Source organism: Nansenia antarctica, assembly GCF_963989245.1.
Source record: "Nansenia antarctica genome assembly, chromosome: 1".
In the NCBI taxonomy this organism is placed as follows: Eukaryota; Metazoa; Chordata; class Actinopteri; order Argentiniformes; family Microstomatidae; genus Nansenia; species Nansenia antarctica.
In genome coordinates, this window is record NC_137674.1 from 4,029,321 (window position 1) to 4,056,504 (window position 27,184).

Consider the following 27,184-nt stretch of genomic DNA (forward strand, 5'->3'; position numbering starts at 1 on the left):
GCCACTAGAATCTGAATCTGAATTACTGACTTTGAATTTGAATTGCTCAATTTGAATTAAAAAAATTACGTTGAATATTTTTTTTTTACTTTGAATCACATAATTTGAATTTGTATTGTTTAACTTGATTGAGTTTTTCAATTCAGTTATTCAAGTTAAACAATACAAATTCAAATTATGTGATTCAAAGTCTTTTTTTTTATTCAACGTCATTTTTTAAATTCAAATTGAGCAATTCAAATTCAAAGTTCGTAATTCAGATTCAGATTCTAGTGGCACATATCTCATGTGCCACTGGTCCTTAAGGAAGAGCAATCGAGCGCTGATTGACCTAACTCCTTTTCGGCCAATCAGCACCCTCCATTACCCGTATCCAAGGAAGTTTAAACAATGCACCCACTCCCGCCACTTTTCGGCCAATCAGCACCCTTCATGAACGTACTCCCGCCAGTACAGAACGCACGCCCGCCAGTACAGAACCCACTCCCGCCAGTAAAGCTGAGTGGATAGTTCGTCATCATGGAGGGAAGGACACCAAACACGGTAAATATCAACTGGTTACCGTGTATTTTACCGGCCTTTTGACCGTTATAACGTTACACAAGTGGTAGTACTACCGTAGCTGTTGGCTAGATGTGATTAACATGTTAGAACTGTAATGGCAGCTAGTTGGCTAATGCGTGAGCTTACTAGAGCTACAGCTAGCTAGCGGCATGTATTGTGGATTTCACCACATTTTTTAATTCAAGTCATTTTTTAAATTCAAATTGAGCAATTCAAATTCAAAGTCAGTCATTCAGATTCAGATTCTAGTGGCACAGAGAGATCTCTGTCCATACATGTGTGACCATAACTCCCCCCTCTGGTAGGCAGTAGGCTCTCTATGCAGTACATACTCATTGAGTATGCAGTATGCTAGCTCGTGTGCCATTTCGAACACGGCCATGATGTTGTTTTTCCACATTAAACTACAAACGGGACCAGTAGTAGCTGAGTACATCCTGTGACGTCTACTGTGTCGTCACATCCGGGACATACACACTGAGAAATGCATCTAGAACATTACAGCAGGTTCAGGAGGTGTCCTCATGTGTGTTTATGATGACAGTGGCCGCCTCCTCCTTCTCCCGGGGACTTCTCATCTCAAACACACCCTTTCATTAAAAGTGTCGTCGTCGAACATTTGTTAATACAACAACATCAACATTTCTGACCTGCATTTGATTATCAACAGGTAAGCTGGGTCCATCCACATGCTGTGTGTGTGTGTGGCACATTCATGTAGCTGGTTAGCAGCTGCCAGGGTTGGGCTGGTCAGAGAGAAACAAACGCGTCTAGCAAATCCTTCAAGTTTCAGCTTTAATCAGCTAATCTGACTGTTGTTTTATTGATGACCAGTCAAGGATTAACATGCATACTGCGAGCGAAACGCTGGACATTATTATAATAGGGTGTTATAGGGGATAGCAGGGCTCAGTTGGATAGCAACGCTAGCTGTCTCTTGCTCGGAGGTGTTGTGGAAATAACCGTTTTTATGGCTGTGTTCGTAAATCTGCTCTGAGAGCGCCGGAGCGCACACTGGATACGACGTCATAAAAGAACCAAGTACTCTGATTGGACAAGAGCCGTTCCATTAGTGCTGATCAGATTTCCCAGAGCGAGTTTACGAACGCAGCCATAGTTGAAGAAGGCGTAGCTGGTTGGTAAGTGTGTGTTACATTGAGTGCATGAGCTGAAAACTAGAAAGCTAGTACCTATAAGAAAGCTTAGCCATTTAAGGAAAAGGATCAACTTTAAAAACATTTCTTACAATTGACATATCCTGTAAACCGTATTGTTGGGAGCTTGAATCTTGATGTATTCCTTTTAAATGAATGGACCGTTGCTGGAGAAAGTGAATTATTCTGGGATTCATAATGGGGCTACATTAGGTAATTTTTAATAGGCTAAATAAGAATAAATGTTATTTATGAGTGCCTTTCAAGGTTCTCAAGGACAAGGTTCTTACAAAACCACATCTCAAAACATTATAAAAATCAACAAAGCAAAGTCAGATAAAACAGCAAACAAAAAGACAGGTCAAACCTGATAAGCCATTGTGAAAGGTGTGTTTTAAGACTTTTAAAGTGGAGAGAGTGTCAATATTTTTTAGCTAAAGTATCTTGGTACTCTTGCGACTTAATAGAACATGAGTGCCCATTAAATGTTTCGGCATCACTTCTCCAGGCTTTGACAATATCCACCTAGGCCTACTCTCAGTCATCGGGGATTTTCTCTGGCACCACAAAATATCCAAAGGGCTTCTTTAATATCTTCACAGATGAATTTAATAATCGTCATCATTACCCAATGCCACGATGGAAAACTCAAAACATGTCACAACATGGTTGTGTGCAGCAGAGAAACCAGAGGCCATAACTGTAAACCAAGAAGTAGAAATGCACCTGCAATCCGGCAATCCGGAGTGCCATGTTTGGAGTTTTTCCACTGTGGCTTCCATGTGATGACGGGTATAAAGTTAATCTGTAGGCCTATGGATGATAAAGAAGCCCTTTGGATATTTCATGCTGCTGGAGAAAATATCAGATGATGGAGAGTACGTCATGGATATTTTCAAAGCTAGTATAAGTGATGTCTGAACAGGTAAGGGGACTGATGCTGAATTAACTCGCAAGCCAATACCACCACACTCCATCTCATTAAATGAAATAGTGTTGCATACTCTGGAATACAATGTGATGTTGTGTTACAGTTTATACTCAGTGTTTCCCCACAGGATTTTGTGAGACTGTGGTAGGGGGACCTCGAACCCTCCCAAAGATTGCCTCCCTCACGTATAAAATGTGTTTTGCTTGTGTGTAAAAATATTTCCGGTACGTTTATGAGACTATGGCGTGACAGGTAATTAATGAGAAACACTGATATACTAATTTATTATTCACAGGGACTGCAATCCTGTTCAACCTGGCCAAGGGGGCCGTCGGCAATGCTGTGTTGGGGCAATGCTTCCTTTGGTCAGCTAGGTCTAGGTGGCATCGACGAGGAGATTGTGGTTGAGCCTGGGAAATGTGAATTCTTTCATGGGAAGAAGGTGGTTGACGTGGGGTGTGGCCGAAGGCACACCACGTTTCTGCTCGCAGACGGGGCGGTGTACACCTGTGGCTGCAATGACCTAGGGCAACTGGGACACGAGAAGTCTCGTAAGAAACCAGGTAAGTGCAACATGCTCCCTTGACATTAATCAGCATTTGTGTGTCAGGCTTTATTTGTAGCATACACACAGCCTATCAGCTGACAGTGATATAGTAAGTCATTGTATTATGTCTGGTTATTCCCTTAGAGCAGGTTGCGGCACTAGATGCTCAGAACATTGTGGCCGTGTCTTGTGGAGAGGCCCATACACTCGCCCTGAATGACAAAGGACAAGTGTTTGCATGGGGCTTGTCCTCGGACGGACAGCTGGGCCTTACCAACACTGAAGAAAGTGTCCGTGTGCCCAGGTAAATCCATCAAGAATAACTACAATTCTTTGAAGAATAATAGAGCATTTACATGAGATGCAGGCAGTACACACTTTTACTGTACGGCAACAGGTATAGGTCTTCAGTGACTTTACTCTCAAGAAGAACCAACGCATCCATAATGTGTGTGTGTGTTTTTTTTTCTTTTTTGTAAGAAAAGTGGTTACTACCGTATTTTCCGCACTATAAGGCGCACCGGATTATAAGGCGCACCTTCAATGAATGGCCTATTTTAGAATTGTTTTCATATACAAGGCGCACCGGATTATAAGGCGCACCGGATTATAAAGCGCATAGAATAGAAAATACTGCAGTCAAACGTTTGACTGGGGTTGCGTTACGCCCAAGCTCCACCTACTGCGTTGCGTCACCTCTCCATCGGTGTTGTGTCAACTTCCCGTTGTCCATGCTCCACCTGAGCGTTGTCACCGTCAACGTTCTACCTGCTCCACTGTCAAAAATATATATTTTTCCACCTCAAGTATCAGCCGTTCGTCATCCATTTTTGCAACAAGCGTCAAGGACCTGCGGTGATTCACAGCTGACTCGCGTGAATAGCAATTCGCAATAGCTGCGACCACGAGATATAGAGTAGTTAGCTACAAGCATTTTCAATCTGGTATTATCTCTATTAGTGGATTAACCGCTGTGGTGATTTAACAGCTGATAAAAATACATCAAGTAGACTACAAACAGAGCAAAACAATAAAACAACACCAGAAAACAACCAATAGGCTATACAATTATAACCAACAACCAATATGTGACAGCTCCTGGTGAAATGTGCAACGTAATTTTTCAGTTTTGTGACTCTGAACGCAGCCACAGCTACGAACACTGCTAACAAAACACATCGCTACGAAGGTCTAAACTGTATTTTAATAACATGACAACATACTGGGAGAACATCGACATGCTAAAAACACATAACTACACATAACTAGATGAACACACAGTTCTTGCTTTTGAACACGAGCTAAAACGAAAGTATGTTTACAAATCAACCCTCCCTTACCGGTAGCCTCCGGCAAACGAGAATAATGAATCCAATACACAAATGATAAGTGTTTAGTGATCGTTAAACTGTTGTTTATTATATCGAGTGGGTACTTTAAAACTTCAAGTTGAAAGCACCAAGAATCTCACTTTGTTCCCTCGGAAACTCTGTTTAGTCTTCTTTACTTGGGGTCTTGTGGTGTGGGACTGTGAGTAAGCACAACACCGGTGTTTACTGATTACCGTAATGCTGCAAGCGGTGTGAGTGTCCGAATTGAACAGTTGGGTGAGTACGGCATCCATTCAGAGCACATGATAGCATAACAATAGCATAGCATTCGCGGAGATTCCAAGATGGCGGCCGTCGTTTACTGATTACCGTAATGCTGCAAGCGGTGCGGCTTTGTAGTTTACCAGTCGTACTGAAACATTTTATTATTATGAAAAAAAAAAAAATGGTCATGTAATTTTTACATTTTGATCCATATATAAGGCGCACCGGATTATAAGGCGCACTGCCGTTTTTTTTTTTTTGGGGGACTTTTAAGTGCGCCTTATAGTGCGGAAAATACGGTAAGTATTTGTAATCATTATTTCCGCTTGCCTAAGCCTGCCATTGAAGATGCAGGCTCTGCTGGTGTGTGCATTTTTTAGTGGCAGTTCATCTCGTGATTCGTTCTTTGGTATACATGTTCTAAATTCAATGCTTAAGCCCTTGCTCTGTGTACAATATGGTGCTTTTTTTTAAAAAAAAGAAAAAGGCTTCTAGCCTGAACACTAACACTCTTTTTTTCACCCTGCTTTCCCCCCTAACATCAGAAACATCAAGAGTTTATCAGATATACAAATCGCTCAGGTAGCCTGTGGATATCGACACTCCCATGCCCTCTCTAGAGGTAAGGGATTGAACAGTTAAGTTATGTAGACATACATATTATTTACATATACTTTAAAAATTGTTTTCTAATAATTGTATAGGGCTTTCGGGCTTTCTGCCCGGCTGCTCCCAGGCTGTGGAATGCTCTCCCTGACCACCTAAGCCAGGGCACCACAGTCTGTGGATGCTTTTAAACAAGGCCTTAAAACCTACCTTTTTAATAGAGCCTTTTATTAGCCTTTTTTTAATTGAAAATGTTTATTGTTTTATTTGTTTATCTTTTTCTTGTTTTTAATCTGTAGCACTGAGATTTCTTTATGTAAAGTGCATTAGAAATAAAATGTATTATTATAATTATTATAATTATTATTATTATATGGGGTGTGTTCCTGGATACGTTTTTAGCACTTAGACCAGTTGTCCAGTCGATAATAACTACTTCAAGTGTGTTTCTATGTTAAGGTGGTCAAATCTATTCCTGGGGACAAAATCGATTTGGACAACTGGGGCTGGGAATCGTTGGCCAAGGCGTCTCCACCCCCCAAGTCATTCAGTCTTTACAGGGGATTCCCTTTGCCCAGATATCTGCAGGGGGTGCTCACAGCTTTGCCCTCACACTCTCGGGGGCGGTGTTTGGCTGGGGGCGCAACAAGTTCGGTCAACTGGGCCTTAATGACAACAATGGTAAGGGCCGACCAAACAGTTTTACCACCCAAGATCTGGATTGTAAAGAGTTATAGAGAGCTAGAGTAGTATTTATTTTTTGATTGAAACAACTCTCTTTCAGATCGTTATTTCCCAGCCCTGCTGAAGTCCCTCAGGTCACAGAGAGTCATTTACATCTGCTGTGGCGAAGACCACACAGCAGCACTAACCAAGGTAAATTCATTCTTACGCTGACGTTCATACTCTGAAAAATGCTTTTCACCTCTTTGAAGTTAGATTCATCGATGACATTGCCACAAGTAGAGGGGTAGACTTCAGAGCGACTTCAGATACAAACAAACAAACAAACAAGACATTTCACTCATTTGCAATGACATAGTATAGGCATATACATGCACATGAGCCCAGGAATACGGCCTGACAAATAAAGGTTGGCGAGTGAAATACCTTGCTTTGTTTTGTTCTTGCCCGGCCACTACTTGTCCAAATCTACCTTTTTAAAGAATGTTTTTGTTTGGTTTCCGGGGGACGTGGCTTGTAGGAAGGAGGTGTGTTTACATTCGGAGCAGGAGGGTACGGACAGCTCGGACACAACACCACAAACCACGAGATCAACCCCAGGAAGGTGTTTGAGCTCATGGGGAACGCGGTCACACAGATAGCCTGTGGAAGGTACGTCTCACGTTATGTTTGTGCACACTGATGAAATCTCACCTTTCAAGGCTGTTTATCTCTCCCAGAGTGACACTGAGAAGCTGTAGGAAAAGAATCTGAAACCAGTCTTTGGACTCAGACTTTTGGAATGGACTTTATTTGTCATTGCTACAGTACAGGTACCAAACAACGAAATTTAGGAGGGGTGGCTCCCCCTGGTGTTTAGGAAAGGAAAAAGAAAACACATTTTAGAAAAAAGCATAGATGCATAAAATCACAAGAAGGTAAGGAGCTGGTTTACATCAATAGAGGCTATGTACACTATCCACTATACTATACTGTACAGATAGTCAACTAGGGTTGTCATATTGCACAAAAAGTATTTTTTCACATTATTTTAAAGTGTCACAGTTTGCAGGCTTGAAAATGTACATGTTTGTGCCTCAGCACTAGCTGCCATACAATCCGTCCAGACTGTCCTGGGCCCAGAACTTTTCTGTGTTCAGGGCCTTGACGGCCCTGTGGTAGAAGCTGTTCTTCAGTCTGTTTGTCTTAGCGGCCGGGGTCCTGTACCTCCTGTTCGAGGGCAGCTTGACAAAGTGTTCGTGCCCAGGGTGGGTCGGGTCCTTGGAGATCTTGGAGGCCCTCCTGAGACAGCGTGTTTTGTACAGCTCCTCCAGAGAGGGGAGGGGGGCGCCGGTGATCCTCTGTGCTGTTCTCACGACTCTCTGTAGCTCGTTTCTCTCCGCTGTTGTGCAGCTGTGGAACCAGTTGGAGATGCCGAAGGTGAGGATGCTCTCCACTGCGCCGTGGTAGAAGGCCACCAGTATCTCCTGCTTGTTGTGTTGTTTCCTGAGGCATCTCAGGGTGTATAGCCGCTGTTGTGCCCTCTTGATGGTGCCTTTAGTGTTGTCCTTCCAGGCCAGGTCATCCCGCATGTTGTGTCCCAGGAATCGGAGGGTTGAGACTATCTCCACGCTCTCTCCGTCGATGAGCAGGGGCTGGATCTCTGACTTTTTCCTCCTGAAGTCTACGATGAATTCCTGGGTCTTTGACTTGTTTAGCAGCAGGTTGTTAACCTTGCACAGCTTGCTCAATTGCTCTACCTCATCCCTGTACGCCGCCTCGTCCCCCCCCCAGATACATCCCACCACGGTGGTGTCGTCTGCAAACTTTACGATGTAGTTGCTGGGGTGGATGGGGGTGAAGTCGTGGGTGTAGAGGTTGTAGAGGATGGGGCTTAGCACGCAGCCCTGGGGTGACCCAGTGCTGAGGCTGAGGGCTGTGGAGGTGTGGGGGCCCACCCGCACCCTCTGGGGGCGGTCGGTCAGGTAGTCCTTGATCCACGCACATATAGAGTGTGATAGACCCAGGTCTAGTAGTTTGGTCACTAGCCTGTCTGGAAGGATGGTGTTAAAGGCGGAGCTGAAGTCCACGAAGAGCAGTCTCGCGTAGCTGTTTCCCCTCTCCAGGTGGGATAGAGTGGCGTGGAGAGTCGTCGCTATGGCGTCCTCTGTGGACCTGTGGGCTCTGTAGGCGAACTGGTATGGATCCAGGTTGGGCGGGAGGCGTGTGAGTATGTGGGCCCGGACTAGTTTCTCGAAGCACTTCATGATGATTGGTGTGAGTGCCACCGGGCGGTAGTCGTTTAGGCAGCTCACCGTGCTTTTCTTCGGGACTGGGATGATAGTTGAGGTTTTCAGGCAGGGTGGGACGGTGGCCTGGGACAGGGACTGGTTAAAGATGTTGGTGAAAACCCCGGCCAGCTGGTCGGCGCAGTCTCTCAGCACCCGTCCCAGGACGCCATCCGGCCCCAAGGCTTTCCTGGGGTCCACCGCCTTCAGTACGTGTCTCACCTCGTGCTCTGTGAGGGTGAGGCTGCTGAGAGCTGGAGAGAGTGGTGTCTGTGTTGTGGTTACTAGGGATGGACGGTTTTTCGGTTAAACCGAAAACCGGGGTTTATAAAAAATAGAAACGGTTTTTTATCAAAACCGTCTGAAACCGGATTTTTTTTTTTTTTTCCCTATGTTGTTCAAAGAATAAAACTGGAACATGTCACATGTTTGTCGTGTGTGAAAATAACAATGATACAGTCTGAATCTGCCGCGCAATGAGTGAGAGGTTTGGTCAGTTGTGAAGAATAACTGAGGATTAATATCTAATTGGGATTATATTTAAGGGTAACGAATCACTCTATGGGAAAGATAGTTGCCTTCAGTTATTGGTAGATAGGAAAGGTTTTTTTACAATTAGTCGCTTACATTTAATAAGATCATTTTCGCTGCTCTCTGTAAAGCGCATTGGGTCACTTTTGTGAGAAATGCGCTATAGAAATAAAATGTGATTTGATTTGATATCAATCAATCAATCAATCAAACTTTATTTATGTTCTATAGCACAAATCATGCATTGAATGTAACTCCAAGTGCAGTATTTACTAAACCACAATATAATAAAACAAGAGCTATACGGATCAAGAGTGTTTGTGCACAGCACCACTGTGTGTGAAGGCGCTACTGAAAGTGATGACAGAACGCATGTCTCAGAAGATACGCGGTCACTTAGTGACGCAAAGATAGTTCTGTATTTATCTCTATCTGTATTAGTACATTTATTTTGAAAGCTCTATTTTGACAGCTCTACCATGGGCACTTTTATTTTGATGGGGCATTCTTTGTTGATTGACTTACGACAGTTCAGGACGAGTCAGTCTCGCGGCATGTGGTTTTTATGAAAAGCTTTATGTATGTTCACTGCATAATTCTAAGTCTAATATTTCAGTGATTATTGAGCAGTATTCAAATATTTCAATACATTGAGCAGCAGCTGAAACTTTGTCTAAGAACCAAGATATTGAGAAAGCAGTTCATTCAATGAAGACGCTGTTCCAAGAGATGATCTTCCGTGCAGATCTACCCTGGATCAGCGGAGCTGGTGTGTTAAGTGTTCATGTGTTTTCATGTATGGTGTAGCTTACAAAAGTCTGCCTTTCCACTTATATTTGTGAAACTAAGTAGCCTAAATGTGTTGCGACTGTGCTTACGGTGTTTTAATGGTGTTCGACATGAGTGTATTGTAGCAGTAGGGCTCAATTATTTGAAATTGTCGCTCTCTTTTTTTTTTTTTTTTTTTTTTTTTTTTTTTTGGTCGTTTTTCGGTTAACCGGAAAACCGCGGTTTTAGTCTTTGACGGTTTTTCGGTTTCAATAATTGGAAACCGTCCATCCCTAGTGGTTACCTCCGTTCGCCCCTCGTCGAACGGAGACCTCGTTTTCCATTGTATTGTAACATTACTCTAATATCACAGTTAAAGAGTGATCAGATTTTCTTTCTTTTTTATCTTAGACAATGCTGGTCCATACAGCCTTGAAATTATGTAAACACAACTATGTCATAGTTTCCCTTTGTGTCTGCTTCATCCTTTAAAGGCAGCACACTTTGGCTTTCATCCCTTCCTCTGGAAAGATGGATGCATTTGGACTCGGAGGTAACGGGCAGCTTGGCACGCGCTCCACATGCAACAGGAAGAGCCCTGCCCCTGTTAAAGGCCCCTGGGTGGCCTACAATGGCCCGACGCCCACAGACACAGGTTAGCATGGGTTCCCTCAGATGGATCAGGCAAGATAAAGCCAGGGTCATGATCCCAGCATTTGTTTTAATTTGAGTAATGATTTCTTTGATTACCAAGACCTTGTTTTCCAGACATGCAACAGGGCTGCTGTGTTAAGAGGATCTATGCTGGAGGAGACCAGAGCTTCGCCCACTATCACACCCCCCAGGTCAGTTTTACATGCTTTCATCTTGCTTTTTTAGGCTCATCAAATGTAAGATAATTAGAAAATGGTCATCAGGAAAGTTGTGTAGACATTCACGTCTAGGTCAACATCTGCTTTTTACTTTGCATACTTTTACATTAACTTGACAGTCGGATGCTTAATTTTGGGATTCATACGCAGCATTGAAAACTATGATTTATTCTCCCAGAACCCCCTGGTCCCGGATGATGTCAGAGTACCGGACCCTCGCAGACACATTTGCACCTTAACTGCTGATCTCACTCAGAGATGGCTAACCCATGCACAAGGAAGACTCCCACCAGAGATTTCCAAGTAAGATCCTCCCTTCTCAAAACATATTCTTCAATGATTACCACTATGGATGGATAATGTTCATGGATATCATGTGGCATTCTTCCCCATGATTGTGTAAATTACCTTCATGATTGATTGATTGATTGAAAGTTAACCTGCCTTCTGGGTAGTTTACTAATTGTTTTTATTTTATATTTCTTGTAGTGAGATTGATCTTGTGTTCTCCTCAGCAAGTTGTCTCAATGGAAGCTTTTTAGCGGGAAGGTAATCTGATGTTGTCATTATACTTGTCAAAGCTGTTAAAATGCTTGAAATGTTTTGTATTTTAGTGATACTTCAATCCATTTTTCATACTATGATATTCTAATCTTGTGGATGTTACTGTAGATGGTTTGGCCAAGCATTTCAGTGAAATTCATTGTATTTGGACTACTTTACTTTGCTAGTTTTTTTATGAATCAAAGAACATTTTATGTTTTATGTCCATAGTGAAAAAACACTTGACATGTCTGTTTTGTGTAGCCATCCAGATCACTACAACACAAGCAGTAAATGCTCTGGGGTGAATATGAACACAGCTCGCCTCCTGTTTCACAGAGTTGTACAACATGATTATCCAGAGATTGCACAGCAGGTGAGAGTTAAAAACTGAGGATCAGTTGATGTATGATTTGGGGTATCTATCGGCATATCATTTCATCCTAGGGATTTCACAAACAAGGCTTACGACTAATCCTAGACTAAAAAGCATCTTCAATGGAGATTTTACATTGCAAGTGTGATTTAGTCCAGGACTAGCCTTAAGCCTTGTCTGTGAGACATGGCCTTAGATGTTTTATCATTGTTTGGTTGCTATGACATTCTTCAGAATGGTCCAAATGATGAGGTCAGTGTTCTAGGTTGTCTGTATAACTTTGATAACAGTCATAACAGTCAATAGATTAACTATGTTTATGGTGCTTGCTTTCCATTCGTCCTTATCTGTTTCCTCGTCTGTTATGTGAGATTGCCGCCAGTCTGGAGAAGAATCTGATTCCCAGACTAAGCCCCTCCCCTCCTGATATCGAGGCCCTGAGACTCTACCTCACGCTGCCAGAGTGTCCGCTCTTCAGCGACCCAAACACTTACATGACTCTCGCCATCCCCTTTGCCAAAGCACTCATCAGTCTGAAAGGAACTCCACTGAAGGTGCTTGGTGAGTAACATACTCAATGAACATAGTGAAGCATAAACCTGCAGAGATGAAACCTGTATTTAATCTCTGCAGCAAAAACACGTCTCACAATTTTCTTTTGGACTGTCCTTATTTAGGTAATTGGTGGTCTAGGTTTGAGCCCCCAGTCTTCCAGAGACTAGTGGAACTGTATAAGGAGGTAGTAGTCTACCTGCTAAGGTTGCACAAGTTGGGCATCCCCCACTCGGAGCAGAGGGTCTTCACGTGTTTTCTGGACACGTCGTTCAAGCTCCTGGAGATCCTGCATGCTGTGAGTGCTCCGATCAACCCACATTGCAATCTCTCTCACGTTGTATCTCCAATATATAGTCAGAGACATTCATATGTGACACCAGCCAGTGTTTTCATCAACCAGTTTCATCAACCAAGTAATTTTTCAGTTTCAGTTAGTTTTACATATTCTGAAACTACAGATTGTAAGCTTTCAAATGATGTGTTATACAATGAAATCAGAAAACAATTGAAGACGACACGCGTATTTGAATGTTGGTACACCTCAAACACAGAATGGGAGAAAAGTGACTAATGAAACCGCAGCAACAAACAGCTAGCGGCTAACAATGGCACATCAAACTTCAAGTTGCGTGTTATAAAAAAAATTAATATATATTGTTGTCACAATAACTTTCACTTACATTTTCGAGCCTTTCGAGTCTGCGAGTGGTTTAGCCCTAGACTGGCTTGCGTCACATTATGGTTTAGTTAATTTAATCTGGTGCTATTACAGATAGACAACGTTGGAGGTTTAACAACGTTGCATTCGTGTCCTCCTAGGTGAATGAAAGAACGGGTCACATCATACAGTACGACAAATTCTATATTCACGAGTTGGACGACCTCATAGACATCAGAAACGACTACATCACATGGATCCAACAGCATATTATGTACTCCACGGTGAGTCGTGTAGTATTGGTATTGTTTTGTTTATAAATGCAGTCTTTTGTTCTCATCTTCCTGTTATTTTGTATCTCATCTTCCCACCATTGTTATTTCTATAGAATCCATGAATACACAATGTCATTGAAATCTCATGGAACCCAGCTCCATCTAAATATGGCCCCATAAACCGTCAATGAAATGATCCACTACCACACAGCTTCAATGATATTAGCACAGTTGACTGACTGTACCGTGCGTATTTCATTTGTTGTGTTCCTCAGGCCCATGATGGGGCGGTCACCCTGTGTACGTACCCCTTTGTCTTTGACGCCCAGGCAAAGACCACCCTTCTTCAGACCGATGCAGTCCTACAGATGCAGGTATGAATCAATGGCTGTCATTTTAATTGTTTCACTTCTGTTCAATTAATTAATAAAAAATGTGATTGTATACTATTTATTTCACAACATTTTCCATATTAATTGATATGTTATATCTTTGAAGCTACACCAACCATCCATGAATGCTGCTCTCTCTTCCCCCCCCTTGTGGTTTCATAAGATGGCAGTGGACCAGGCTCAGCGGCAGAACTTCAGCTCTATGTTCATGCCCGTGGTGGAGTCTGTGAACCCCTGCCTCATCCTCATTGTCCGAAGGGAAAATATTGTTGGGGACACCATGGAGGTCCTCAGGAAGTCCAAGAATGTTGACTACAAGAAGCCTCTGAAGGTTTGCTTTTTTATCCCCTCTGTTATGACACGTGTTGGTCAGATTAGATGTCGAGAAGGGAGTAATGCCCTGGATGTACTGTACATACACTGGAGCTGGTGTTTGTGTTTTTACCCACGCAGGTGATCTTCGTTGGAGAGGAAGCAGTTGATGCAGGGGGTGTAAGAAAGGAATTCTTCCTTCTGATCATGAGAGAGCTCCTGGACCCCAAATATGGGATGTTTCGATACTATGAGGAATCCAGGCTGATCTGGTTTGCAAACAAGGTACGTGCAACAAAACCAGAATCAAGTTTAGTGGGTAAGAAAAGATGATTGTTACAGATGGGTGCCAACGTGGAGAGCACAGTCCACCCATTATGTCCCTCTTATTTGGGCCCTTCAGTGTTGAGAAATAAATAAATAAATCACTGCAGGCCAAAGTTTGGAGGGAAGATGTCAGACAAGAACTACGGCGGAAGTTCTCCTGGTTGAATTTCTTACAATCTGTACTCACCTTTGTTCCTTTCAGACCTTTGAGGATATTGACTTGTTCCACCTCATCGGGGTCATCTGTGGACTGGCCATCTACAACCTGACCATCATTGAGCTCCACTTTCCAGTGGCCCTTTACAAGAAGCTCCTGAAGAGGAACCCTACGCTGGAGGATTTAAAGGAGCTGATGCCTGATGTGGGAAGGTCAGCTCAGTGGTCAATCACCTCAGTTTTCCTCCTGCTGCAGTGCTTATGTGAATGCACTTATTACATGTGTGTTCTAATTGGTTCTAATTGGCTTTGGTCCTCATATTAGCAACCAATCAAAATGTTCTGACTTTTCTTTTGAAACACGGAACTACGTTTCAACATTGTTGAGAATCACAACACAAACTCGCTAGTCAAGCCAAAATACTGCAACGCAATGGATTGGGGTGAGTAATCCCCACGGCTAACTATAACACTACTTTACATGTTAGCAGGCTCACAAAACAAGCTGTGTTAGTCGACTAGCGACATGTCATTGATTTCCAACAACGCGGAAATGTGGTCACCTTTTTCAAAAGAAAAGTCTAATCATTACATCGGATCCTGATATGAGGACCAAAGCATTAGAACGCGTCACATTTATGGTCCAACGAAAACCATAAACCATTGTATCTGTCATTGTAACATTGCTATTGCCACCTTGATGGTTATGGAGGTGTATTGATAAAAAGCTGGAGAAATAGGAAGCTAAATGTAAAAGCACTAAAACGGCCTTGTCTAGAACATTTCAATGTGCCTTTTAATTATATACTCTGCTGTATAGTATGTCATGTTTGCCCTGTTCTCCTAATTCAGGAATCTGCAGCAGCTCCTGGACTATTCAGAAGATGATGTTGAAGACATGTTCTGTTTGAACTTCACAGTAAGTTTAGATAAGCAAAAACTACAAAGTTTACACGAGTCAAAAAACATGACTCACTTTGAGGCTGCAATGCATTTCTGAGTCTCTCAAGCTTACTTATGAATGTTGTCCTGCCCAGATGTAAAGGTTCTATGTCCACAATATTTCAGATCACAGAGGAGAATTTTGGTGCTACTGAGGTGTTGGAACTGGTTCCAAACGGTATGGATATTTGCGTTGACAACTCAAACAGGTACTTTTCTAAACTGTCGCCCCTTAAATGTTGAACTTCATCATACAGTAAAACCATGACCCCAAGCATGCTGCCATAGCAACTGGGAGTTTTTCGAGGCCAAAAAGTGATTTCTTGATCGGATTTTAGGCAAAAGACATCAAAACAAACAACTAGAGAAGGCAGTAGGTCATGGCAGAGCGTCACCAGAGAGAGAAAATATTCCTTCTTCTAGCATGTCGACTGCCAATGGCTCCAGGCCTGAGCCTAGATTACTTTTTCCTGCTGTGACTGGTGAATAGATGATTCACTTACTTAGTCAAATGTATGTGTTGTAAGTCGCTGTGGATAAAGGCGTCTGCTAAATGCCAAAAATGTTATGCAATATAAGAATATAATCCAGTACTTAGTGGGGTTAATGTGTCGCAGACTTCAGGCAGTTATTGCATGCAAAGGATTGTCAACAGAATACTAAACATGAGTACTTTATATGGACATTATATGATTTTTACCAATACTTTTGGAGCCCTGAAATAGGGGGAGTAGGTTTACAAAATGTTGTACTAAATGGTGAACCTTATTAGGAAAAACAACACCATTGCATTAAATCTGAGAATCTCTACTTTGACCCCATAGTAGCCTGATTTCAAATCCATACATTGGAGTACAGAGCTAAAAGAAACCCGGCTTACAACCTGGCTTTAAAATGTAATAGATTAGAGAACTGTTGTACAGAGAATACCCCATAATGTAAAAGGAAAATATATATTTTTATAAATGTTTACAAATTAATAAAAAAAATAAAAGCTGAAATGTATTGAGTCAATACGTATTCAATATTCAAATGCAAAGATGTCTTCAATAAGTCACTCAGTAAGTTGAATTGAGTCCATCTGAGTGTAAGGATGATCGTTCATGTGATTTCGGAATAAAGATTTTTTTGTATTTGATTTGCATAGGAATCAATTACACAGGTTTGATCAGGCTGGCATTACAAATTGAGCAAATGGAGAGGAACAAAACTGCTCAGGAATGCCACCCTGAGGCCTGGGGAGACTTACACATATCTATAGTTGAATGGCTGAGAGGAAAAAGCCTGTTGATGGGACATCCTCGCATTGGTCTATATAACCGAGTGGAAATATTATCGATAATAATTATGATCCGGACTCAGTTGAACTTATTGAGTAACTTGTTGAATTCGTTTTTGTTATTCATTTGTGAACATTTTCACTTTGAAATAACTGGATTTTGTGTAGATTGGTATTGATAATGTTTTGCTTTTATCTCAGGCAGGAGTTTGTCAATGCCTACGTGGAATACACCTTCAACAGGTCAGTGGCCCCGCTTTTTGAATCCTTCTTTGTGGGGTTCCATAAAGTGTGTGGTGGCAAAGTTCTGGAGCTGTTCCAGCCTAATGAGTTGCAGGCCATGGTCATTGGTAACACCAACTATGACTGGAAGGAACTCGAAAAGGTATGACGGTCACTATTTTCATTCATGTTTATCAATTAGATAGATACAGTATGATATGATCACTTTTTTTTTAAATGCCGGTCGAGAGAGGACGCTGGCGTTGCTTGTTCGCCGCTTCTCCGCCCGAAATCTAGGTGTAATTGCAGTATCCAGAGTAGATTGTCCTACAAAGACACCTAGATTTACATTTAGTAATCTAAAAATGTATTAGACCCCTATACTCTCTCTTATCTATTTTTTTGTTTCTTTTTATTTTACTACTCGATCTTTTCCGTTTGTAAAGCGTCTTTGAGTATCTAGAAAAGTGCTATATAAGTCTAATGTATTATTATTATTATTATTATTATTACTACTACATTTTCAGCGGTACAGTAATGGCTCTTGTGTGATCTTCCACCAGAGCACAGAGTATAAAGGGGAGTACTGGGCTGAGCATCCCACCATCAGGTTCTTCTGGGGGGTGTTCCACGATCTCTCTTTGGAAAAGAAGAAGCTGTTTCTCTGTAAGTGTCTCCCTGTGAACTATTACCGTAGACTAGTAAACTATTCCTGGACAAATCGTTCCGGCAGTGGCTACAGACTTGTGGTGTACTCTGTAAGCTTTTGTATGTTGTATGTATACGTTGAGGTAATGCATGTTATTTTGTATGTATACATTGAGGGTAATGCTAATGCATGTTATTTTGTATGTATACGTTGAGGTAATGCATGTTATTTTGTATGTATACATTGAGGTAATGCATGTTATTTTGTATGTATACGTTGAGGTAATGCATGTTATTTTGTATGTATACGTTGAGGTAATGCATGTTATTTTGTATGTATACATTGAGGTAATGCATGTTATTTTGTATGTATACATTGAGGTAATGCATGTTATTTTGTATGTATACATTGAGGGTAATGCATGTTATTTTGTATGTATACATTGAGGGTAATGCATGTTATTTTGTATGTATACATTGAGGGTAATGCGTGTTGTTATCTTCAGTGTTCCTCACAGGAAGCGATCGCATTCCCATCCTGGGCATGAAAAACCTGAAGCTTGTGATTCAGCCCACAGGAGGTGGGGAGCACTACCTGCCCGTTGCACACACCTGCTTCAACTTGCTGGACCTGCCCAAGTACAGCAGTCGTGAGACACTCTGTGACAAGCTTCTCCAGGCCATAGATCACAATCAAGGTTTCAACCTTGCCTAACAGAAATGCACACAGAAAATGCCTATTGATCCACAAGTAGACTATTTATGGTGATCACATGCACACGTTTGCCTCGCTAACTCTGACCTGAATCCTGCTTTGAGACTACAGCACTGTCTTTGGCGTGAAAACGAACTAACTCAACATCATTTGCAGGCAGCCAATAGGTCTACAAGACGAAAGGATTGATTTTGGGATTCATAAAAACCCTGAAAGAAACGTGTTTTGAGGTTTGATATTTCAGCAGTACTTCCTTTTCACACCATCACAGTATTTAACATCTAGCTGATTTCAAGTTTAATTCACATTGTTTGATATTTCTCCTGTTGATATACTTTTACTCATGTTTGGAGATTTCAAGTTTAATTCACATTGTTTGATATTTCTCCTGTTGATATACTTTTACTCATGTTTGGATATAAACTAGTGCAAAGAAGCCAAAGTACTGGTACTTTCAATCTTTGAGCTCAGATGGTTAGTTCATGATTGACATGACTCTAATACCATGATGAATGTGTATGAAAGTTAGATGTTGAGTGGATTTTCTTAGCTGTAAGCCTTAAACTAGCCACAAACAATAATAATAAAAAATTACAGCCATATTGTGTGTATGACCAAATATTGAGGAAATTATATAGTCACTTTTATTTTTATCACTGTCTGTATTTATTATTTAGCTTGAATTTATACTGCTGAAAATGTAGACTTCATTTATAATGCTGATTCACACAAAGATATTGTTTTGCTAAATGCTAATTGTCTACCCTTAGCTTTTTGGCACTTTGTAATCAATTTGGTAATAGAAATACACTTTCCTAAGAGAACACTTAACTGTACAGAAATGTTTTATAACACTTAATGAAACAACCTTTGCCTTGTTTGAAAACAAATAACCCACTGAGTTGCAAGTAAATATCTCAAAGGTAACAACAACTGCTTTGCAATGAAGATAGTTGTCTAATATTGACTGAAATGCAATGTTTGTGCCTTCAACCTCTAATGATGACAAGCTAAGCTACCAAGCAGGGTTGGGGTCAATTTTATTTCAACTGGACCAATTCAGAAAGTATTTTCAATTAACAATTAAAATATGGAGAAATCTGAACTGTAATTCCATTTCCTGAAATGAAATTCAACTGACCCCAACTCTGCTAACAAGGCAGAGTTTTAAAACTGGGAATTAGAAAAATGATCAATTCAATAAAAACTGTATTTTACGGTATTTAATGATAGAAACTGTATATGTTCAGTTGAAATGCACACATTGTTCAGGGTAGGTGTCATGTGAATCAAGGGGGTGGTGCTTGCACACTTGTCCTGGTCCAGTGGCAAGGAGCTGGGTGCCAGCAGGAGGTTCAGTGGGGCAGCTCATGGTGGATCAGCTGGTAGTGAGACCCACATTCGGGACAGCGCTGAGCCTTCCCCTCGTGAAGCCAGAACCACACGATGGCTGTGTTGTCCTCTTCACCTGTGGTACAAGGGGAGATATATGCACTGTTACATAAGTGGTAGAGAATTAATTTCAGTCATGAATTTACATACAAATTAAAGGACTTGGAAATATTGAATTTCAGTTTGGCACTTACACAGACAACCAACCAGCCTTTTGTCACTAATGCCAGGGACAATGTGAGGGTCTTCTTTGGTCCCGGCGTACTCTTTGGGTTTCAGAATGCTGTAATAGTCCTGTAATACAAAAATAAAAAGAAGTTGAGTTGTAGCGGAGGAGAGGTGATTTGGAATCACGCTTGAATGTCATTTGAATTTTGAAAATGAATCAAATGCCACATTGACCAGATAATAATGTATGTCATGTGTATTACCTTTCCCTGCTTAAGTCCCTGCAGAGCGCGTCGCTCCAGTCCAGTGGCCTGTTCCTCATCAGTGGGGATCCCTGAGAAGACCATACACTATTTGAAAAAACTAGAATTTCAGCTTTAAAGCAACAACACACACACAAACAGTCGTCTATTATTAATAAAGATAATAATAATAACCTTTATTTGTATAGCACTTTTCCTGCAAATGTTGCAGCTCAAAGTGATTTAACATATCCACACAGCATAAAGACAATAGAACAATATAATCAAAACACACAATAGCAATAATATAAACTACATAATAAAACAAGAATAAACCATACAATCCAAGGGGCATAGAACAAAGATTAACTAAATAATATTGTACTGTATTAGTTATTGAGTCAACCTCCACGTCCTTACCAGGCCAATCACTTCATGCCCTACATGTTTGATGTTAAAATAAAGCCTGCATGAGACCAACGAACCTCTTGCCAAAAAAGGTGGGTCTATCAAGCGGCCGTACAAGGGTTGAAATCCAAATGACCTTGATAAATTAACACATTTGGTGTTCATATTATATTCTATTAAGTACACAAGGACACTTTCGAACAATTATTTTGGCGACTGGAGTGGAGACGTATTTATTTCCATTTTAAACGTGTGCGTCCTGACAGCTAATGTCAGACTGCACCTGTCAACGCTATAATAATAACGTGTTTGATGAGTTCGCCTTGTGTGACCCTATGCTTTGAGTAGGCTACAGTTATAGATAAAACAATGTTTTATGTGAATGTCAACTGATATCTATAGATATATTTTAAAAAGGACTATTTGGAACTTTAGATTGATCGATTCCATGTATTATACGATATATCATATATAATTGACCATGCAATAAAAATAAATAAAATAAAAATAACACTCACCTTTCAGAGTACCCATTGAGCGTTGCAGTGGTCTTGCCACAACATTGTGTGTCCTAAATTGCAAGGTTGTACAAGCCCGAAGAAAGATTCTGCCTGCCATGACGGACTCACTTTCCTTTACTGCGTGTGACCTGAAACCACCTGCCGTACCGAGATGACCCCATCATATCATTACACTATTTTGATTGACGCAGCCGACGGTCCAATCACAACATCAAATACTGAAATAAAATAATGAGTTGACCAATGAAATGATGGTGCGTCAAGCGAATCGGTGCGCACCTCGAGTTTTCTTAAAGTTTATTTGTGTAGCACAGTTCATACAACAGGGGAAATTCAAAGTGCTTTACATATAGCATTAAAAAATACACCAAAAAGTATTATTTATTGTAACAGTTATTTTGTTATTTCCATACACTTTAGATTGCCTAATTGACGTATTCAAATTATAAAATGTTTATTTGTTGATGATATATTGTTATGTCTGTAATCTTATAACTTACAAATTGTGATAAGTCAATTAATTACCATCATGATTATACATCAATTAAATTCTTAGAATGCAAAGTTGACATGTAAGTAAGCCATCATCAATTAAGCTTTGCCTTTGATACCTCTTAAAACCACGATCTAGAAAAGGGGGAACATTATGTAACACAGGAACACATATTGACACAACACCTGATTAGAATCAGCATATTAGGCACATACTATTCATTATAGTTATGAGAACACTATCCAAGGCAACTTGCTGACAACCTATACAACATCCAAACAAGGCAACAGGACTAGTAAAAACAGAGCAACAATACAGTACTAAATACCATTCTAATTATGACTGTATCTTTCGGAGTAGGCTGAATTTCTGAAGGTCTCTGGAATGGCTTAATATTTTTTTTTTTAATAAATACATTTGTTAGTTTTTCTCATGTTAAATAAAGATGTTAAACGGAAATAGGTGTTATTAGTTATACCTGATAACATTTATATACACAGATTGAGAACTACAATATTAAGGCTGAAATTACAGTTAGAATTCGGGTATACAGTACAAGGAGACTGACAAAGCTCCGTTTAGATTTCATAATTTCTGAATTTCTGCAGAAGACTGGATGGCGAGTCAGTAGCCCAGCGAAATCGGTGATGGCAATAGTCACCTGGATATTGGAGACATGAAAAGTGTTCACTAGGGTTCATAATGTTAACACACCATTTGAAACAATTCAAATTGGATATACAGTGCCCTGCGTAAGTAATTTCTAATTCTTCTTTTGGCTCTATACTCAATTAAGTTAGCTAATTCAAGTGGCAGCTATACGTACATGCCCAAACCATAACACCCCTTCCACCATGTTTCACAGATGAGGTGATATGTTGTATATAATACATATAGCCTATGCGTTGTATTTTCAGTGGTTAACATTGGAGTGGTTTAATGAAAATGTTCTAAAAATGCTCACTTGAAGATGGCAGTGCATCTGGTGAAGGCTTCTCTGACATCACCCGCTCACAGCCAGTGTCTCTGTCTTGAGAGCTAACCGGTGATGCTGCATTTGGGCCTTCTAGCATGGGCTCCTTTTTTGTCCTCACAGCCCAATGCATCGACTGAAAACATAATTACCCAAAGGATAGAATCAACTGTACCTGTATGATACATACATTTTTTTGTTTCAGCATTTCAGTATTCTCGTAGGTATGCCGTTATACGTACAGTTTTTACAGAGTCACCGAGGGCTTTCCAGTCATGGAATGGTATGGTAAGTCCACTCCGTCTCCAATTGTCATATTTCTTTCTGCTGATTTCATCGCACAGAACTTCTTTGGCTTCTAGCAACTTTTGAAAGTCTTCCACTGAAACAAAAAGTGACAACATGAGGAAATATAATTTAATGTTGCTCTCATGGAATGCCATTTCTTGAGCAATACAGATAATAATAATAATAATAATAATAATAATATATTGGTTTTATATAGCGCCTTTCACAGAACTCAAGGACACTTTACAAATGTTACTGAAAAACAGTCAGACAGACAAAACTGAAAACAGAGACAGCAACAAAACTAAACTCGGGGCCAAAGGCCTTGGTGAACAGATGGGTTTTGAGGGCTGATTTGAAGGTGTCCAAGCATTGTGGATCGCAGTGGGGAGAGAGTACCAAAGGGTGGGTGCTGCCACACTGAAGGCTCTGTCCCCGAAGGTGATCGTTACCTGGTGGGACCAACAGTACACAAGTGATCTTCACACAGTTATGATCCATTACCTGCCCTTGGATTGTCAGGCTGCTTGTCGGGATGACATGCCAATGCTCTTATCCTGTATTCATTGGCAATCTGTTCAGCCTTAAAAAAAAAAAAGAAGACAAAAAAGGAGAACATGTATTTAACATATAGCAGCCACTGCAATGTTTCCCCTACCACTGAATAGTCTGTTTCCCCTGAATAAAAGTTGGTTAGGGTTGACCTGGGTGAGGGTCTAGCCCTAACTCAGCCCTAACCCAGCCCTAACCCCTAACTCAGCCCTAACCCAGCCCTAACCCAGGCCTAACCCAGCCCTAACCCAGGCCTAACCCAGGCCTAACCCAGGCCATAAGATGATAGAGAAGACTGGAGTTAAGAGAACCGATGTGGTGCTGGAGGAGTGAACTTGATTTCTGCTGAATGACTTGCTTGACATTTGCTTTACAATTAGCTCGAGAAAAGTGGCTACACCTATAATTATAGGAGTCTGAGTCAAACCATTAAAAAGATACGATTCGTAGTAACGTTAGTAATGCTGTCTGCTTAAGTGTTAACTTATCTACGTATTTTTCTACAACGAGTTTATAAACAGTATACGTTTATCAAATAGTGGTGCGTTCGTCAATTCGCTCTGGGAGCGCCGGAGCGCACACTGGGTTCAACGTCACAAGGGGACCAAGTGATTTAATTGGACAAAAGGCATTCCATGAGTGCTGATCAGATTTCTAGAGCGTATTTACGAACGCACCCGTAGCTAACGCTAGCTTGTAGTAGCTACACACGACTTAGTACCAGAAATAGTCCAATCGTAGCCAAACTCTCCCTGCAGACCTCTTCTTACCGAGGATAGTTCATCACATCCGAGTAACCCGTAATAATCCTCCAAGTCCTCTGGTTTACAGTGTATAATAATGCCCTCCATCATCAGTAGTCTGGGTTCAGATCTGTCACACCAGGGGGGTATTCCATCAACGTCGCTAAAGGAAAATCCTGGCTTACTTTTGATAACTTCTCGCGAGACTTATCAGAATATGCCTGGATATTTTTAGGAACTCTCGCGAGACTTGTCAGACTAAACCTGGATTTTCTTTTAGCGATGTTGATGGAATACCCCCAGCTCCTAGTAGGGATGTGTGTAGTGTGCAGCCTGGTCACAATAATATAATATAATATATTAATATAAATCAACGAACTTTATTTTTTAAAAGCATTACAAACAAAAGTGATTGCTATTATTTATGATACATCCTATACAGACAACGACCTATGTGTCCTGGGCGTTTTTACTAACGGGTGTTTCTGAATATATCTATATAAGTTAAGAAATAAATGGTGTGCATTAACGTAACACCTTTATTTATTTCAACACTGCAAATAACTTAATCACATTTTATTTTTTCCAGTGATGTTAAATGTACAAAACATGGAAAACTGTATACGCCACACATGACATATTTGTTTTGGTTGACGTCATTGACATTGCCGTGTATTCTTATTGATTATGAATCAAAGAACAGTTAGTTTAAGATAATTTAATTAGTTACAGGCAGGTTTATACATTACATCTGTTCCCCGTGGATCCTGGGCTGCAAGAGAGCGCTCTGCCTCTGTCTCTCCCCCTTCCCTTTCAGAGGGGAGGGGCCAGCGTGTGTGTGTGTCTTTGCCCAACCCCCAGGTCTCTGATAGCTGGTCCAGGGGCCATCTGTTAATGATCAGTGTGTGTGTGTGTATGTGTGTGTGTTTAAAATATACTACATATTCATACATAGATCATACATACTACAGAAATATACGACACATCCCCCCTCGGACCACCCAGAGGGTGTTCCGAAACTAAACTACCATAAAACAAAAACAAAAACACAAAACCCCACAAACTAACTCAAAAAAAAAAAAAAATTTTTTTTTTTTAAAATAAAATTAAAAATTAAAAAATAAACAACAACAGACAGAAAAACTACACCAACACACAACACAAGAAGCACAATAACACAGACCAACCCAGGACCAGTATCAGGAACCAAAGATATCATAAACAAAAAATAGAAAACAACCAATAATAAAAAGAATTTTGAAAATAACAATCACAATTAAACTAAACACAGTTTATCATGCACAAATCAATACAGAAACTTCCAACGACCGATGTTTTCTTTGTCCTTGAAGCGTCGGGGTCAGAGGTTACTAGCACTTGTACCCAGTTGGAGAACAGCCTTTACCGCTGTCTCAGATTGATAACACTTCCATAGTCAGGAGCTTTCCATTTTCGTTGCGCTAGGAACAGAACCTCTCTCCTAGCTTTGTATAACCACCACCTCACTTCTCAACTGACCTCAATCACACGATATAGAAACAAACAAACAATACACAAATAATGACATTCAGTTATCATAACACATAATTTTCCAACAGTAAGCATAGGACAAAGGGAATGCATTAATGCATAGATCTTCACCTCAGGTGAGGACTAGTCTTCTGAAAAGTTCATTAACGTGGACTGAGTGACTGATTTTCCAAAAACAGTCAATGAGGCCCTGTCTCCTAAGAAAGTCAAAAATCATGTCTGCTATAATAGGTGCTCCTGTCTTAGCAAAATAAGTTTCCCATGCCCCTAAGACCGTTTCCAGCCATGCTATCATCTGCTGTCCATTCCCGTCGTTCCCTTTGATCTGCTGCTTCACTACCCTATTCATAGTCTTTAATCTTTTCCTAACTGGTCGTCGTCCGTCAGTGTCATTGAGGTTAAGGCAGCCGCCTGGTCCCCTCCCACGCTGATCAAGGTCTGGGGAGTCGCCCTCAGCATCATCTGAAGCATGGTGCAGGCACTCGCCAGCATCCCCAGTAGCACAGGTGTCCAGGCTTTGGACACCCCCAGGCTGGACCTCCAGACTGTCAACACTCTCTGCTTCGTTGGTTTCTGGTTCATTGGCATCTGGACAGCTTTCCGCTGTCCCCTCGGTTTCAGGCACTGCCGGTAATGTCACTGGCTGTAACACTGGCATTGCCACTGGCTCTGGCAACACCACAGCATCTCCTCGTAGCTCCTCCTTCTCAGGTTCTCTGGGGACCTCGGCACCTGTTGGCACAACATCCTGCCTACTCTGTACATCCACCCCCCTGTCCACCACCCGTGGCCCTATTGGGGTAGGGATATGCCCAGACACCACTGGTGTACCCACTCTGATGTTGTTTCTCCAACAGACCCCACATTGACCTAAAGCATGGTCAATCTGTTCCATCAAATATGGACTCCAAAACCCATATTTCTTGGTGATCTTGCGTCTCACCTCCCCCCTAGCCACATGTGCTAATCCATGAGCTTCCTGTATTAACATGCCTAATAAATCTGAGGGTGCTACAACCAACCCCTCATGATTCCTCCATAGACCTGTGTCATCCTGACTTGCCCCCCTTGCTAGCCAAACGCTCTTGTCTAACGTAGTTACTCTACTCTGTAACATCAATAAATCCTCAAGTGTGACCATGCCCTGTAATTGCTTTTCATGTGTGACCAGAAGACCTTTACCTGCCTTGTCTGCTCCTGTAATGGCTTTGGCTGCATCCTCTGCAGCCCTGTTACCTTGTGTGACATGTGATGAGTCAGACCTGTGTGTGGCACACTTCACTATAGCTAATTCCTTTGGCTTCATCATGGCTTGTAACAGCTTCATGATCTGTGCGTGATGCTGTATAGGCGTACCATCAGTTCTCTTAAAACCCCGCCCCCTCCATACAGCTCCATTAAAATGACAAACATTATGTGCATAGGCAGAGTCGGTGTACACTGTCACTCTCCGTCCGGTTCCCAAGTTGCATGCTTCTGTGAGGGCAATCAATTCAGCCAACTGAGCCGAGCAAGGCTGAGGAACTGCCTCAGCCTGTTCTACAATAAACTTTGAATTTTGTGCTTTAACTAAGGAATACCCAGCGCACAAAGTTTCTCCTACCCCGTAACAAGACCCATCAACCCAATATTCTATATCAGCTCCCTTTAAAGGCAAAGCTTGTAGGTCTGTTCTATGCTTAATCACTCTGGCTGTCGATGGAACCTGAGCACCGGATGGCACCGTCACCTGACAGTCGTCAGGTGTGCATTTTACTGTACAGTTCAATTGGCATAGAGCATCTCTCCCTAGCAGCCCTGTTGGCGTGTGTTCTGACACAAGTGTTGACAGAGTTGCTCTCTGTCCCTTGTACTCTAAGTCTACAAGCTCAGTTGTAGGAATCAGCTGTTTAATTCCCTCAAATCCGATTGTCTTCACATATTCTCTAGACATAGGGAGGTGCGTGGCGCCTTCA

The 27,184-nt window shown here is 41.4% G+C and overlaps 3 protein-coding genes across 3 annotated transcripts; 1 reads left to right on the forward strand and 2 right to left on the reverse strand.

The window, feature by feature from the left end:
• Nucleotides 1-1,101: 1,101 nt before the first annotated feature.
• herc4 (HECT and RLD domain containing E3 ubiquitin protein ligase 4) lies at nucleotides 1,102-18,956 on the forward strand. Its single transcript, XM_080546095.1, has 24 exons — nucleotides 1,102-1,234; nucleotides 2,945-3,212; nucleotides 3,341-3,500; nucleotides 5,337-5,413; nucleotides 5,857-6,078; nucleotides 6,182-6,273; nucleotides 6,602-6,732; nucleotides 10,142-10,302; nucleotides 10,416-10,492; nucleotides 10,698-10,822; nucleotides 11,009-11,068; nucleotides 11,327-11,438; nucleotides 11,810-11,999; nucleotides 12,116-12,288; nucleotides 12,813-12,935; nucleotides 13,202-13,300; nucleotides 13,482-13,649; nucleotides 13,772-13,915; nucleotides 14,160-14,326; nucleotides 14,966-15,032; nucleotides 15,182-15,264; nucleotides 16,536-16,719; nucleotides 17,120-17,222; nucleotides 17,711-18,956. The coding sequence occupies exons 2-24, from the start codon at nucleotides 2,987-2,989 to the stop codon at nucleotides 17,917-17,919; spliced, it is 3,153 nt and encodes a 1,050-aa protein (XP_080402221.1). The 5' UTR covers nucleotides 1,102-1,234; nucleotides 2,945-2,986; the 3' UTR covers nucleotides 17,920-18,956.
• Nucleotides 18,957-19,132: 176 nt separating this feature from the next.
• On the reverse strand, nucleotides 19,133-20,780 carry cox5b2 (cytochrome c oxidase subunit 5B2). Its single transcript, XM_080546207.1, has 4 exons — nucleotides 20,648-20,780; nucleotides 19,743-19,813; nucleotides 19,506-19,605; nucleotides 19,133-19,387 (listed from the first exon to the last, which is right to left on the reverse strand). The coding sequence occupies exons 1-4, from the start codon at nucleotides 20,745-20,747 to the stop codon at nucleotides 19,275-19,277; spliced, it is 384 nt and encodes a 127-aa protein (XP_080402333.1). The 5' UTR covers nucleotides 20,748-20,780; the 3' UTR covers nucleotides 19,133-19,274.
• Nucleotides 20,781-21,278: 498 nt separating this feature from the next.
• dnajc12 (DnaJ (Hsp40) homolog, subfamily C, member 12) lies at nucleotides 21,279-23,828 on the reverse strand. The gene is made up of 5 exons (XM_080531265.1): nucleotides 23,727-23,828; nucleotides 22,909-22,987; nucleotides 22,359-22,498; nucleotides 22,108-22,252; nucleotides 21,279-21,804 (listed from the first exon to the last, which is right to left on the reverse strand). The coding sequence occupies exons 1-5, from the start codon at nucleotides 23,808-23,810 to the stop codon at nucleotides 21,722-21,724; spliced, it is 531 nt and encodes a 176-aa protein (XP_080387391.1). The 5' UTR covers nucleotides 23,811-23,828; the 3' UTR covers nucleotides 21,279-21,721.
• Nucleotides 23,829-27,184: the final 3,356 nt, after the last annotated feature.

Bases quoted from the DNA above. Each gene is read 5' to 3' on its own strand.
- herc4 (XM_080546095.1), top strand. From the start codon at position 2,987: ATGCTGTGTTGGGGCAATGCTTCCTTTGGTCAGCTAGGTCTAGGTGGC. The intron at 12,289-12,812 runs GTGAGTGCTCCG...GTGTCCTCCTAG, and splicing joins TCCTGGAGATCCTGCATGCT to GTGAATGAAAGAACGGGTCA. The intron at 15,265-16,535 runs GTACTTTTCTAA...CTTTTATCTCAG, and splicing joins TGCGTTGACAACTCAAACAG to GCAGGAGTTTGTCAATGCCT.
- cox5b2 (XM_080546207.1), bottom strand. From the start codon at position 20,747: ATGGCAGGCAGAATCTTTCTTCGGGCTTGTACAACCTTGCAATTTAGG. The intron at 19,814-20,647 runs GTGAGTGTTATT...TGGTCTTCTCAG, and splicing joins CTCAATGGGTACTCTGAAAG to GGATCCCCACTGATGAGGAA. The intron at 19,388-19,505 runs GTAAGTGCCAAA...CTTGTACCACAG, and splicing joins AAGGCTGGTTGGTTGTCTGT to GTGAAGAGGACAACACAGCC.
- dnajc12 (XM_080531265.1), bottom strand. From the start codon at position 23,810: ATGATGGAGGGCATTATTATACACTGTAAACCAGAGGACTTGGAGGAT. The intron at 22,988-23,726 runs GTAAGAAGAGGT...TTTTTTTTTAAG, and splicing joins GATGTGATGAACTATCCTCG to GCTGAACAGATTGCCAATGA. The intron at 21,805-22,107 runs GTGAGCATTTTT...TCCAATATCCAG, and splicing joins AGATGCACTGCCATCTTCAA to GTGACTATTGCCATCACCGA.